The 16,370-nt window shown below is 34.3% G+C and overlaps 1 protein-coding gene across 1 annotated transcript in view; it reads right to left on the bottom strand.

Moving 5' to 3' along the window:
- LOC107723902 (angiopoietin-4-like) overlaps positions 1-16,370 on the bottom strand; it is a 41,428-nt gene that overhangs the window by 11,498 nt on the left and 13,560 nt on the right. The window contains exons 2-3 of the mRNA XM_016532629.1: positions 3,084-3,233; positions 2,293-2,414 (exon numbers count right to left, since the gene is read on the bottom strand). Coding sequence (XP_016388115.1) covers positions 2,293-2,414; positions 3,084-3,233 — 272 coding nt within the window. The remainder of the gene's footprint in view (positions 1-2,292; positions 2,415-3,083; positions 3,234-16,370) is intronic.

Genomic DNA, 16,370 nt, shown 5'->3' with positions numbered 1-16,370 from the left:
CACGCAATTCTGACTTTATATCTCGCAATTCTGACTTTATAACTCAGAATTGCGAGTTTCTATCACAATTCTGAGATAAAAAGTCGCAATAACCTTTTTTTTATTTTTTATTCAGTGGCGGAAACGGGCTTCCATACAGACAACAACATTGTCAAAATTTTTTTTAAATGATTTAGTCGTTGTAAAAACATGCCAGGCCAGTAGTTGGCGATGTCACTATGTAAAGAAACACTACACGCATGTGCAAATACCTTTAGACTGAACAATACGCATGCATGTGATGTGACCGTTTTCACAAATTCGTGTTTTCATAGTTCATAGTTTTCAGACTTCCAAAACGCCATTGTCATGTAAATGAACAGCCAAAATGCATAAAACGTTTTCTGCATACTTTTTGAGCATACAACACAGCTTACATAAAGTGCCATCGATATAAGCATTACCGGTATATATCAGCATATACTGTATGATGTCATACATTATCATTTTGAAATGACCGATTATTGTTACTCTAGCTGTTGCTAGCTACTGTCTAGTGGCTTGCTGTGTCGTGTGAAACAAGTCTGAACTCTGGGCCTTTAGGAAATGGAGATACAGTATTTCCATCAGCACTATAGGTTCATGATTTAGTGTCTGGATCAGAGGAGATAGCACTGAATCACTCGCGTCTCGCGTCAAAACAATTTACAGCCGCACAACAATGAGCCACTGCTACAAAAACGAGTTTCTGAGGAACTCCTCAAAATCCTGCCGGCTTCAATCTGTGTGTGATTTAGTGAGCGAGTGTGTGTGTGTGAGCGCTGAAAAATAACACCACCCGAGGGTTTGAGGCCGAAAATAACTGGAAAGCAAATCAAAACTCCATCGAGCCATGTAACTGGATGCTTACTTTGTTAAGTTACAGTAGATAGTCATTAAACATGCTTTGGTTGCCAGTGGTTCTCGATGCTTATGTTTAAATGATTGATTACACAAATAGTTTTCGCACAATCGATTGGCAAGGACTGCTGAAATCCCTTGCCAGAGTTTGTAATGTGTACACAATGCTGAGCAATTGTTTGCTGTTATTATACTATGAAGCTGACCCTCGCTAAACCCGCATCAATTCTGGGAGCAATTACGAACACTTTAGCTCGCACCGCCGTAAGTCGCCTTGGAAAGGTCGAAAACTCCCTGTTCTCACTCGTATGGGAAACATGAAATATTGAATCGTCTGTAACGTAGCGGTCCATTATAATTACGTCTGATGCCCCCATGCAGCTACCAAAACATTGCTAGCAACACAGTTCAATTGGTCATCAAAGTTGAATGACAACAAGCGTTATCTGTTTAATCTAGCGAGAGCCAAGTACAAAGCTTTCTGGGAAACCCTTTGTCCGGCTTTATAAGTGTGCAAAGGAAACTTGCCTGGGGTCTGCTTTGTGCGCTGTGCTTACTCCGTAGTTATTAAACATTATAAACAATCAATTAAGTTGCTGATTATTTCCCTTTACAAAGCCTTTACCCCTGCTGTGCTCTCCGACTGGCCGAGTATGGGAAAATATCACTTTGAGAACGACAAGAGAGACAAAAGTTGCTGTACACTGTGTGAACGTGCAGATGCAGACGCGATCTGACCCTTAAAAATGACTTGATCTTATTGCTCAGCGGTTGTTCAGAGCTGTAATGAGCACAATTACATAATGCAGTTCTCAGTTATGACTCATTCAAGCATCATTTTGTCTGATGTTTCTCGTATAATATCATAGGGGAAATAAAATGGACACAAAAATAAGGGAATTGCTGACAAACAGTATGAGTATAGAGCTATAAAATGAATGTAGAAGATGAAATGAATCTCATTGCTTTCTATGACAAGCATTTTCTGCCAACGTTAACATAGAAAGTACATTTTAAGTTACCAGACAAAACTCTATAGTTTATTTGAAACAGAAATAAATGTAAGAAATAAACAAAGATTCATTCAAAAGTCTTACCTGTTCTTGTCTTGAAGTTTGGAGATTTCTGAAATCTGTGTTAAGAGTTCCTTCTCCAGTTTGTTTGTTGATAATGAATTCTCTAATAACTGAATTGCAATTCTTGATGTCTGGTTCATAACCTTCAAGTGGAATACAGTAAAATGAAGAATGAGAAATTACAGAAAACTATCATATATATGATTTTATATATGACATGATACAGTGGGGTCCTAAAGTCTGTTTGTTAAAGAATGTTTTATTTACTTTAAAATGTAAATTTTTTTTTTTTACAAATTATACAATGAGCACAACATTTTGAATAAAAAAGTCTTACCTGTTCTTGTCTTGAAGTTTGGAGATTTCTGAAATCTGTGTTAAGAGTTCCTTCTCCAGTTTGTTTGTTGATAATGAATTCTCTAATAACTGAATTGCAATTCTTGATGTCTGGTTCATAACCTTCAAGTGGAATACAGTAAAATGAAGAATGAGAAATGACAGAAAACTATCATATATATGATTTTATATATGACATGATACAGTGGGGTCCTAAAGTCTGTTTGTTAAAGAATGTTTTATTTACTTTAAAATGTACATTTTTTTTTTTACAAATTATACTATGAGCACAACATTTTGAATAAAAACATGGATACTAATGTTTAATTTTGTTTTAATGACAACTAAAGCAGCTACGAACATAACATGATGTTTTCCAGCATGATTTTAGATCTTCCAAAAAGCATCTTGAGCTTGAATGGAAGAAAGAATCTGAACAGGCATTACATCTGATTAGTGACCTAGACATTGCAGAATATAATATAAAAAAAATAATTACGATTTTCCATGGATCTTCCTCCATAACATTTCTCTGTTTTACATTTTGAAGCTTTCAACAACTTTGTTTATTTCCAGGTTTAAAATCATTTCGAATTTTGATGTTCAGTGTGGTTTTTGGACCCTATACATATATATAGCAACAAACAGTAATATTAAGATATATTTTTAGAAATGATTCTAATATGCAGCTCAGAAAAAAATTCTTATTCTCAGTTGTGCTGCTTAATCTCATATTTAATAAAACTGATGATGTATGCATTCGTGCATTTCTATAATGTGAAATGAGATTACCTTGGCTTCAACCACATTGAGTTTCCTGGTTTGCTCTGCAGTCTGGGTGATCAGGTTGGTGCCGATCTCCAACATAGTGGCCGTCTGGTTATGAACTGCATCAGCTTGAAAATGCACCATCCCTGTCTTTTGATGGACGTAGTTTTCTAACTGTTGAGCAAAGCAAAGAGAATTGTGATCTCAGATAATATTGAATATTGCGAAATGTTGGGTTGACCCATTTTTACAGCAATACCAAATACAGTAGAAAAACCATTTTTGGTTCCCCAAAGAACCTTTCAGTAAAACATTCTTAAAAGAACCATTTTTTCTTAGTGGGAAGAACATTTAAAAAATTTAAAGAACCTTTTTTTTTTTTTTTTCGCAAGAAAAAAAAAACCCTTTGGGGAATGGAAGGGTTCTATGGATGTTAAAGCTTCTTCATTGAACCATTAAGAACCTTTATTTTTAAAAGTGTATGACAGTCATAATTAAAACACGATGGTTGGTTTAGAAATCCCATTTGTCATTTCAAGATTCAGAAGGGTGTTTACGAGGGCCCCTTCTTGCGGCTGTGATGTGTCCTCAGTGCTCCCTTCTGTTAAGCACTCAACAGTTTGGACTCAAAAGCTGGAAAGTTTATCAAACCCAGTGTTTTTTCCCTAGCAAGTGGGTTTTAAATCCGCTGGGAGAAGATCCAGTGCCAGGCAAAGGTGCGGTATAGTGACCCTCTCAGTCCCAAAAGACTCTGAGCTCTGCAAAAATAAATATAGCATCACCAAGACCGCATGGACCCTGAGAGAAGGACGAATGGTGGATAATTTTATCACAATGGAAATAAACACATTAAATCCTGAGGGAAAGCAATGCGCTTGATCTGGTCTGTCAGAACTTGCATGGAGAATGAAGACGCTTTTTGATGTAGAGACTCTGTGTTAGAAATATATAATAGTGATATTACAATATCAATCACTCTAAAGTGCACTCAATGCCCTGATATGAATGCTTCTGCTTAAACTCTTAAAAAATAGTTCCAAAAAGAAGTTCCAAAGGTGATGCAATAGAAGAACCATTTTGGGTTCCTCAGAGAACCTTTCAGTGAACAGTTCTTTAAAGAACCATTTATTTCTTTGTGTGAAGAACATTTTCAAAATCTAAAGAACCTTATTTGGAATGGAACCACAGATGCCAATTAAGAACCTTTACTTTTATGAGTATGATAGTCATAATTAAAACATGATGGTTGGTTTACCAAATTAATGAACGTAAACAAGAATGCAAAGGTTGGGTTTTCTTCTGTTGTTGTTGACTCCCTAAAGACGCAGTGTGCCCTGACCGATTAATTGACCCAAGCTTCCTGCCTTGGATTAAAATCACATAGGACGAGTCCAGCTTGGGAACACTAATCTGGATTCAGTTGGATCAGCTTTACGAGTGCAAACCAAAACCAGATGTTTCATCTCATTTGACTGGAGCTTCCTGGGATGTTTCCTTGCAGAATGTACTGTAAAACACCACCAATGTGAGGGTAATGCTCTTCGGAGATGTTTTCTGCTGAGTCATGGCGATCTGCATGCAGTCACGACACAGATGATCATCATTCACATGCACCGCAGATGTTTATAAGAGATCACTTCAGAACTATTGTGTTGGGTTGTTTGCTTCATGAAGATTCATGCAGATTACATCATTTTCAAAAACATAGCAGCATAAATTCCAGTAAGTGTTTTGTGATGGCCTCTCACAATGACAATCAATCATCGTTTTGTTTTAAAACTAGTTACTATTTTGTCATTTAGCTGACAAAGTGATTTATATGACACTCACGGAGCAACCTGGGGTTAAGTGTTTTGCTCACACACACACACACACACACACACGCACACACACACACACACATTTTCAAAAACATAACTGTATAAATTCCTGTAAGTATTTATTGATGGCCCCTTATACAAAAAAAAAGCACACTTACAAAAAATATATTATTAAAATATAATAATTTTATGAATACATCAAAACTGAATGAATAATAAATTGCATTAATGTTTATTAATTCACCAACAAAACGACAAAAACGCGACACTCTTAAGTCAACATGAAATCAAAGTAGACTCTATATTTACATTCTTAAAACATATTCCTGGTCTTATTGCATAAGATTCATCAGTGCATGTTATTTTAAAGAAAAAACTGTTTGTCTTCCTAATCTTTCATCAAAATGTACTAACTTGCTCTGACTCTGAAACAGCTTTCTATATCGGGTGATGTCAAAGTCCTACACACCCACATTCAGGTCTGGCACTACTTCTTATGATGCAATCCATTCCCAATGGATAAAATAAAGTCCTATATTACATTTTGTTATCCTTACAGAAGTAAAATAAGCTGTGAATGCCATTTTCTGTTGTCTTTCTAAATAAAAGAACCAGTTTAAGTCAATCTCCACCACTAGATCTTTTCAGAAAGACCCTGGGAGATTACTTGATTAACCTTCTCATTAAACCAGTAGCAAAGCAAATTCAAAGGCAAACATCCGAGCACGTAGATCTTTCCCTGCAGGACGTCTACATCTCCACATCAACTAATCCAGACTCCGTCTCTGGAGTCCTCTGCCATCTCGGTCCCCTCATCCGACATCTACCGCACACCACGAGAAACTATCCAACCTACAAAACAATCAGCAGCTTCCTGCCGCCTGTTCTCTGATTCCGGCCCAGTATAATGTTTAGTTTTTAATCTACTCTTCTTTTTCATCCTGCAGGTGTATTTCTAGACACACTTAAGCGAAGCCTCCCAGACGTGAGCCGTCTGGTGGAATGCAGTGGATTATTGGAAAGGTTTCCTGTAGCTACAGTAAGGTATTCATTTCCTAACAAGGATTATTGAGTATAATAGACGAGAGGATTATCAAATCTCTTTCTAAACAGAGAGGGAAATATGCTAAGAAAAATGTTTGGTTAAAACTAATGAACCGTACTATTTTGCTCGAAAGACACTGCCGAAATGTTCAAAAGCCAAGACAAATGTGTTTAAAAGCAGGAAATGTACATTTCTAAATAGGTTAGTACAGTCAAAAATGAAAAACCTGCCATCATTTACTCACTATAATGTCATTTTCAAACCTGTATGAATGTTTTTATTCCGTGGAATATGAAAGAAACTGTGTTGTTTTATCATTGAGACAGTATTTTAGTTTTTAAGATTTTGTTATATTTTATATTTTCAGTTTTCATTTGAATTTTTGCTAAAGTTGAAGTATTTTGTGTTGTCATTTTATTAGTTTTTGTTTATAGTTTTACACAAGAGTTTTTATTCATTTTTGGTATTTTTAGTTTTTATTAAGATTTTGAATCAGTATTCTTTTTTTTTTTTTTTTACATTTTCATTTGAATTTTTGCTAAAGTTGGAAGTATTTTGTGTTGTTGTCATTTATATTAGTTTTTGTTTTTATTTCAGTTTTAGTTTTATTTATTTTAGTACATCAAGTTAAACTAAGCTTGTAACACTCCAAAGAGAAAGGAAAAAATGAAATCGCATCATATGACCCCTTTAAAATAAGAAAAGTTGCTTGGCAACTGAAATAAAACGTTTTTTGGCAACTAACATCGAAAAGCATCGCAAAGCATAGAAAATTAGTCTTCTGAAGTCAAATGACAGCTTTGTGTGAGGAACAGACTTGACATTTTCAGTGAAATTCTTGTTTGACAGATGTGGTCAACCTTCACTTTCACCAGTACATTTATAAACAGGTTAGTGCAGCCAAAAATGTTCTTCTGTGAAACATGAAAGAAGACGTTTTGAAGAATGTTCACACTGCTCTTTACTATACAATGGATGTGAATGGCCATAGGGGCTGACAAACCTATAATAAAAGCATAATAAAACATAAAATTAGCCCATATGACGTGTGCTATATATTTGATGTCTTCTGAAGTCATACGACAGTTTCGTGTGAGGAACATACTGACATTTTTCAATGAAAATCTTGCTTGACAGATGCGGTCAGCCTACACTTTCACCAGTTAAACATTGTGCTATAAATTTCTGCTTTTTAGAGTCGTATGGGTTCAGAATGACACGAGGGTGAGTAAATGATGACATCATTTTCAATTTTGAGTGAACTCTTCCTTTTATGTAAGTGCAACAGAGTAAAACAACTCAAACAAACACACTGTAAAATCGCTATCAATGTTTAGCCTTTTTAACACATTTGATTGTGTTCGCTCATCAAACAATCTTGGAATTTGAGATTTGCCATGTTTACATTGCAAGAAAGCGGTTTGCGGTGTAGACAACTTCATGAATTATAATGGGAATGTTATAGTTTTATTGTGTCATGTTTCTCGCTCTCATTATAAGCAGGGTTTATGAATGTCAGAAATAGCCCGTGTCATTCTGCATTTCGTATGATGATCAGATTTTAGTGGCTGTGTAACTTGAGTTCTGTTTTCCCTCCTGTCAGGATTTGCTTGGACCTCCACTGCTATAGGCCCAGAAACCCCAAAGATTATTTTTAATTCTGAGACATCTGAGAGACTTTATCCTTAATACTGTTCTGTAATTAATTACAGAGAATGAATAAGTTATGGAGATACGTTACTGACATGTTTCTGAACACAGGGCTGGGAACAAGTGTTGGCTCCAGTTCAAATGTTATTAATTTTGTGTATACACTATACTCTTCGAAATTTTAGGATTAGTTTCAATATTGTTAGTGTTTTAAGTAAGCCTCTTACAGTATACTCGCCAAGGCTGCATTTATTTGATTAAAAAAAAACAGCAAAACAAAGTAATATATATTGTGAGATATTATTACAATTTAAAATATTTACTTGCAGCAACAGAAATCATTTGTAGCATTATAAATGTATTTAATATCACTTTTGATCAATTGAATGCATCCTTGCTGAACAAAAGCATTAATTTCTTAAAGAAAAAACTACTTCTTTTTATACTCATATCCCATAATTTCATCTAAAAATTCTTGAAACAAGATAATTTATTTGAGAAGCAATATGACAAGATATTAAGACTTGTTGTCAAAGAATGCATCTTTAATTTAATAATTTTATTTAAAACTTATATTTTGGCATATTTTTCATTTGTTTTAAGTTTAAAACAATTGAAGTGCAGTTAAGACAAACTACACTTATATTCAATACACAGTGGTGTTTCTCAAATCTTTTTTTTTCTTTTATCATCTGTAAGTAAAAAAAAAAAAAATACTAGACCTTCTTGCTTTGAAAGGAACCAATAAGTCAAACAGTTTGAGTTATCAGTCATGTTCATAGCACAAATGGTGCAGGACGGGTTACACACTCAAGTTTAATACGAGTCTGCCACGAGTCAATTATTTTGACTGTCTTTTGCTTTATTCATTTTGGCAGCTTAGGATACAAGTTTTGAGAAAGGAAGAGTCATGTTCATCGTTAACTGTAGTGCATACTGTTCACTTTAGTGCTTTCCTGGGTCACCGCACCAGATGTCAAATTAGGTCTGACGGGGTAGATGACCTGCAGTGGGAAGCAGTTTTTCTTTGTGAGAGTGAACGGGAACGTGTATCTTGATTATTTTCACATTTTACAGGATAATAGTGATACTGATCTTCTGTATGCGTTTTAGCAGGATATTCGGTGGAAGGCGCTATAGAAATGGTTCTGTCTCGTGTCCTTCAGGAATCTTTCCATAAAATCTGTGTGGCCTATACAAGAAGGGTTTTCCGCCCTTATAAAAAATATGTAAACTTACTGTCTGTTTTGACAAGCAGAAAAACTCTGATTCAGGTGGTCAGGGGTCTGTCTTCAGCTGTGACCTCACACACAGTATATACACTGGAGAGCTACAGTATGTCTATATACTAATATACTACTTCTGCAGTATATAGACAGTATTGTGCACAATATGCAATTTTTCTGAATGCATGGAATACTATACTGTACATACATATTTAGCATGTGTGTGGTATGTGAATATTAGTGTAGGCTTAACGCTGTATACTGCATTACTTATTTCTTTTTTGCTAAAAGTATGTAAAACAAAATGCATTATGCAAGAATAAATTAAATAATTTATCAATTTAATGAGTCAAATTAATTTTCAGTGAAATAAGTAAAAGAATAAAATTAATTCAATAAATAATTGTTAAAAATTACTGAATAAATGAAATCATTTTAGCTTGTGGTATCTAGTTACCACCTCAAAAATAAATATAGTTATTATGCATTTTTAATACAATTTCATGTAAAATAAAAAAGTTTAGAAACAAATATTAAAATGGCTGTTAAAGTTCCATATTATTCATAAAATGGAAAACAGAAGTGAAATGATAAAGAGAACACATTGCTATGGAAGCCTGCTTCCGCCACTGAATAAAAAAATCTCACAGTTCTGACTTTTCTTTTTTTTATCACAAATCTGATCTTTTTTTCTTCCAATTCGGACTTCTTCCTCTCAATTCTAAAATAAACTCAAAATTCTTAAGAGAAAAAAAAAATCAGACTTGTGAGATGTAAACTCAGAATTGTGAGGGAAAAACTAAAAGTCAGAATTGTGTGATAAAAAAGTACAATGACCTTTGGTGGAAACAAGCTTCTATACATTGCATTGTGGGATTCCGTATATTTTGCAAAATTTAATTCAGATATTCTACATATACAGAAAATTTGCATACTATATGAAGTAAAAAATTGAAGGGGGTCTGAATACTTTCCGTACCCACTGTATATATACTAGGGGATATGTATATAATATGTATACTAGGGGAAAATAAGGTACAAATATGTACCTTTTAGCTTTTGTAGCTCAGGGTACTGCCCCAGCGTTGTCCTTTTTTTCAGATAATGTACAGTAAAAGTAGTGTAATAATATGTGATTCTAAACTTAATTTCAAAAATTTGATCTAAAAATGCAAAATAACCATTTTTATTTCAAAGATGATAACTGGATGCCTTTCTCTGAATAAAATCAGGTCATGTGACAACTAGCATACTAATGCAATAATCAGTACACTATTCAATTCGAACCATAGCTAACATGTTATAGTATTCATTACAATAATACATAAAACTATCTAAGCTTTCAAATTTGCCATTGTTATAGCATTGCTCAACTTTACAACATCCCATAACCAAAATGTGTTTATCCTGCACCATTGCTAAGTCTTCACAAATATAACATCATTTTACAAACATTTATTCCATAAATATTTTTTTATTCTGTTTATAATGTAGTGATTCATGTTTGCAAAAAAAAAAAAGTCTGCTAGTTTTTATTGGGACAAAACTGAAAATGTTCCAGCTACAGAGGCTTTTTTCCCTTCCATTTATTAATATTTGGGGATATTAAGTTTTGAACATCCTTTTATGGATTTAATTTGGTAAATCTGTAGGTGTGAGAAATATGGCTCAGAAGACGAGATATTTATACAGACCCCTGTATGCTGCCTAGATTAATTTTATCATGTTATCTTTCCACTTTAATACCCCAGCATGCCTCACTGCTGACCGGACAAACATGGCCTTTCTTGCTTCAGCGTGACACTGTGGTAAGACAGAAACTCAGGGTCAAAGAGCACAACAAATAACATGACTAACATGATTAACATGACTGGATTTGAGCTCAATTTAGCAGGCCTGCTTTAGTCACAAGGACTTTCTGAGTTGAAGGTTGCTGTTAATACTTGGACCAACTGTACTAAATAGTGGCTTGAACGAGGCCATAGCGAGCAGAAGCAGGGCTGACCCGCAGGGAATCATTCCTGCAACAATCATCTCACACATCTCGCTTTTAAACTAAAAGCAGATGGATAAAGTCAGTGCTGTTGAGTCTATACCCGCTCTTTACAATTTCTCCATTTTTCTGAAGAGGCATATTGATTTTTCCACCTGCCTTTTCGTTTTGTTCGTCCATTCATCGTGCAAAATGCTAAATGAAGTCAGAAATGTCAGCCATTGATTATCTAAACAGATACAGAATGCATTCACACACTTTGGGTCTCATTTAATACCAGTGTTATTTTAGTATCATTGAGACAATGTAGTTTAGGGCAGGCCTATATAAAAAGTTGTGTTTCACATTGTGTTTCAGCTGATTTTGAGAATGGTACATTTGACTTCACACTTGCTTCCAAACTATCTATAAATGAGGCTTGTATTACAGTATATGTTAACAGTATATTAACTGTAAGCACATCAGGCCCACTCATTTGAAATAATTCAGCTTGCAACTGTTTTGAATGCAACTGAAATTGCACGTAAATAAAAGCCAATGCATTGCACAGACCTGCATTTGATGTACATTCCATTTCCCCTGTCTGAGGCAGTCGCCTACTTTTCTTTGTATTTCACAGGTCAGGACATAAAACAAAGGTCATAACGGGTACATCTGCACATGCAGTCCACATCAGAGTCCATCGGGTCTGTTACTGGAGAGGTATCAGTCAATGTTACTCACAGATCTCTGGAAAACATCTTAAATTGAAGGACAGGAATGTTTAGTAAAGGAATTCCTAAACAAATATTCCTTTTGGGCCTAAAGGAACCAATAAGATCAAATAAGAATCAAAGAAATACTGCTGTTCTAGTAGTTCAACTTGCAAAGCACTATAGGTAATGGGTTTGATTCTGAGGAAATACATATGTGACCCTGGACCACAAAACCAGTCATAAGGGTGAATTTCTCAAAGAAAGTGAGATTTATACTTAATCCGAAAGCTGAATAAATAAGCTTTCCATTGATGTATGGTTTGTTAGGACAATTTTTGGCCGAGATACAACTATTTGAAAATCTGGAATCTGACGGAGCACAAAAATTTTAATATTGAGAAAATCGCTTTTAAAGTTGTCCAAATGAAGTTCTTAGCAATGCATATTACTAATCAAAAATGAAGTTTTAATATATTTACAGTAGGAAATTTACAAAATATCTTCATGGAACATGATCTTTACTTAATATCCTAATGATTTTTGGCATAAAAGAAAAATCAATAATTTTGACCCATACAATGTATTTTTGGCTATTGTTACAAATATACCCCAGCGACTTAAGACTGCTTTTGTGCTCCAGGGTCACATATAATGAATAAATGTATGTACTTGTTACTTTACTCAGCAAGGACATAATAACTTGACCAAACATGATAATAAAGACATTTATAATGTTAGATTTCCATTTCAAATATATATAGATATGTTGTTGTTTTTTTTACTTTCTATTCATCAAAGAATAAATGTATCTTGGTTTCCACAAAATAAATAAATAAATAAAATAAAAAACTATAATAATAATAATAATAATAATAATAATAATACTGTTTTCAACATTGATAATAATCAGAAATATTTCTTGAGCAGCATATCAGCATATTAGAATGATTTCTGAAGGATCATGTGACACTGAAGACAGGAGTAATGATGCTTGAGTAATGGAGTAATGAAAATTCAGCTTTGCATCACAGGAATAAATTACATTTTAAAATATATTCAAATAGAAAACAGTTGTTTTAAATTGTAATCATATTTTACAATATTACTGTTTTTACTGTATTTTTACTGTACACTTATTAAACATGAACAAATTTGACAAACATTTGCAGTGTACATGTATAAACAGAAAGACTTTATCAGAACCTTAAAGGAATATTTCACTACAAAATGTAAAATCTGTTATCATTTGCTCGCCTTCATTTTAGGTTAGACTAACTCTTAAGTTTGTATAGTTTATAGTATTAGAATGAACCTACAAGAAGGTTAAAGAAAAATACACAGGCTAAATGAGCTAAAAGATTGCTTGTATTTCATGATTTAGAAATATAACTCTCCTATTGGGAACGATGTGTCCAAAACGATTTAGTTTTGTTTTGTGCTACATTGAAACTCTTCAAGAAAAGTCCCTTTAGGATTGGTTCCAAAATTATGATAGAAATTCCAACAGGCATCCTTGACTAGATCTTTTCAAAAGGGTCTCAGAGTGTCAGTTTATTGTAAATGGGAAATTAACAGTGCATAAAAACGACTGTGTTGATGGTCGGGCTGTTTATGGTGGCATTGAGCCACTAATCCATTATGACAGTTTGCTGGTGACGGGACAGGAATGTGCACATAGACTGGACACAGGGATATTTCCAGCTTGTCCTTCTGACAGCTAAATATGCTAAAATAATTTGTGAACAGTATTAACATGCTCTCAAAATCACGTGATACTACAACAACAAGTTGTTTTCCCAGACAGCAATTAGATACTCATTTATCATCAACGATGCATCATATGTTTTTGTACTATGATTAACATTCATCACACAGGCAGTGTCCAGAGAGTCCGGATACTCAGAAAAGGAAAGAGTGGGATGTTATGTGTCCCTCAATGGCTAAAGTGTTTAGCCTGATGTCAAACGGAGAACCCTATGTGTATGTTCATATCCATATGTGTGGAGTCTGGAATATCTCCAGTTTTCTCTTTACACTACGACAAACATTCAGAGTGAGGTCAAACAGAACACACACAAAAAACACAGAGAGGCTTTCAAAGAACACAAAGATCTAGTCTCTATTCTCTTGTACTGTGCCCCAAAAATAGTCCCCGGTCTGAGAACATCCTAATTCTATCAGCATGGTTACAGAGAGACGTTTGCATGGATTCTTCCCACTGACACACACAACCAGATACTGATGACTACAACAATCTTTCCAGACTGACACTGTATAAAGAGACCGGGGCTAGTTGTCACACAGAGAATTACATTCTGCAATGTAATTTTTTTTTATTGTTTTCCTGTTTTTTTTGTTTTTTTTTCCTGTTAAACATTTAAGAAATGCCACATAAGCAAAAGTCATGTAGCATTTCTGAATATCAACATTTCAAAGACGAATGTGGCATTGTTTAATAACATTTTAATCTACTAGTAAAAGTTAAATTGAGTAACTTACATTTATTGGCACAACATTTGTCAGTTTTTGCTGCCCCGGTGCAATAAACAGTTTCAAACAAATCTGAATCTGAATTGTTAAGCGTCACCGATCAACACACACAGTATCGATATTTTGTTCCTGAATCATTTTGAACAAATCAGTTGAATGAATGATTCAATGACTCGCTCATAAAAACCTCCTGAATGAATCCTTGTTTTTGAACTAATTCAAGATTAATTTACACAGTCGAAAACATAACACGCCACACAAACTATGATGAAGGCATGTGGCTTTGAAAAAGAAAACTGAATCTTAAAATGAATTGCATCTTTCCCGGACCATAACAATGTAAATTAGATTTTCTGTAGTCAATATTTCAAGTGAAGCATCGAACTGAGAGAGAATTACATATGATGTGACAACTAGCCCCGGTCTTCTGCATCTATAAATTCTAATGACATGGTACATCATTATATTTTAAAAATGACAGTTTTTTCCTATGAAACTGCCATTTTTATTGTAAACTGTTGTAAATTGTTCCCCGGTGTATTAAACACCAGAATAGCTTCCGTCCGTAGAATTCATAAATAAGCCAAAGAGGATTGTGGTGAGCCAAATTTACGATTATACTGGGCTTTTAGTTATGGCTTTATCATCTGTAAAGCCATCATAGCTGGTGAAACTTCAAAGATTATGGAAAACAAATACAAAATCCAGAGCTGTGCTAAAAGATGTTGAATATATGATTTGCCTGTCAAAGTACATGTACGTTTTACAGCACAATCTGATAATGCGATCTGCCAAGCAGACCTTTAGGGAAGAAAGCAATCCATCATACTCTCTAGAACATAAGCAAAGGAAATAGTGGATATCATATCATGTCATATTTTACACTTTTATTGTACAAAGTCACCATTTCTGGTAATGCAATCAGATAAGGTTGAAAACGATCCAAAACTGGCACTACAGATAACATCAAATTCTCAAGAACCACTGAACTGGGAATTAATCATTTGGCTTTCTGAACTGAATCAGCTGATTCACTGAGAAGATTTGACTGAAAAGAAAGATTCATTAAATTAGACTGTGACCGTTGATTATGATGCAATGCAGTCTTAGTTCATTGTTAATTCTTGTTATTAGTTTTTAAAGGATGTTGTGCAACTGTTTCTGTTATATTCAGGGAAGGGTGTATTTTCAATTTATGAGATTGTTTGTGTAACGTCACTGATTTGTTAGGGTTTGAATCGTTAATGTTAGTTAGTACTGATGAGAACCTTGTTTGTTTTAATAGCTTAAGGGTTGTTTCATACGAGTGTGAAGTGCATGATGTTCAGCTAAACAAATAAAACTCTGTTTGTGCAAAAGCTGATGCATCATCATGGACCCAAGACTTGCACAGTACAACAGACCAGTGTTGTTTTAGTAATATTTATTTACAATTTTTATTGATATTAAGAATTATAGCTTTATTTTTAATTAAACAGTTTTCATTTGAATTGTTCTTTAATTTTATAGCAATTTTATTAATGTTATTTATTCTATAAGATTTAATTAATTTTAGTTTAGTTTCAGTTCAGTTTTAGTTTTCATTGACATTTTAATGCTTTAACATAAATGTATTTAATTTACCTAACAATTATACCAATATAAAGTATCCATGTGTCACTGTGAAAAATACTTTGGGAGATTATTGCAAAATTTGGGCGGTCAATTTAACATTAACTTACTGCATTTAAAACAAAGTCAGTTAATTTGAACATAAATTGTCTGACCATCAGACTATGCTAAATGGATTGTCCATTTCATGTTCAGTTGTATGAAATTAAAACAAACAATATTCTGACATTTAAAGCTACTTCTGTCAGGACCACTATCGTCAAAGTTAGCATAGCATGACAATTAGCATATAGTTTGGATTGGCGGTATGGTTCTGTTCTGGGCAAGAACTCCCTGCGCATCCATGCAGCCTAGCATGGATGAGAGCAGGGAGAGCAGCGATAACCCCCCCAGAAAGAACAGAACAGAACCAACATAAATGTATTGCAGATATCGTTAAAGGTCAATAATGTTATGTACACATTTTAGAATTAGTCTGATTCAAAAGAGAATCCGAAGGCTGAATCCTGACTGACAGAGGAGGAGCTGGGGATGGAGGAGGGTAATTAGCTATTGAGCAATGCGAAAACTGCTGATACTACTGCGGGACCTTATATATGAATGCTTAGATAGGTGTCGTATTCCCATAGGTTGATGGGGATCAGCTGAGAGTCAGCTGATGCAAGCTTGACTAACGTGACCTGCCAGAACTAACGCTACGCTAAATTGGATCCAAAAGTAATGTTGCAACACACAAGTGTTAGTAACTGTTTTTATTACGTGATCACTCTTGCTTTTTCTG

This window comes from Sinocyclocheilus rhinocerous, unplaced genomic scaffold (assembly GCF_001515625.1).
Source record: "Sinocyclocheilus rhinocerous isolate Xijiao unplaced genomic scaffold, SAMN03320098_v1.1 scaffold875, whole genome shotgun sequence".
Classification (NCBI taxonomy): Eukaryota; Metazoa; Chordata; class Actinopteri; order Cypriniformes; family Cyprinidae; genus Sinocyclocheilus; species Sinocyclocheilus rhinocerous.
This window is presented reverse-complemented; position numbering and strand designations above follow the sequence as displayed.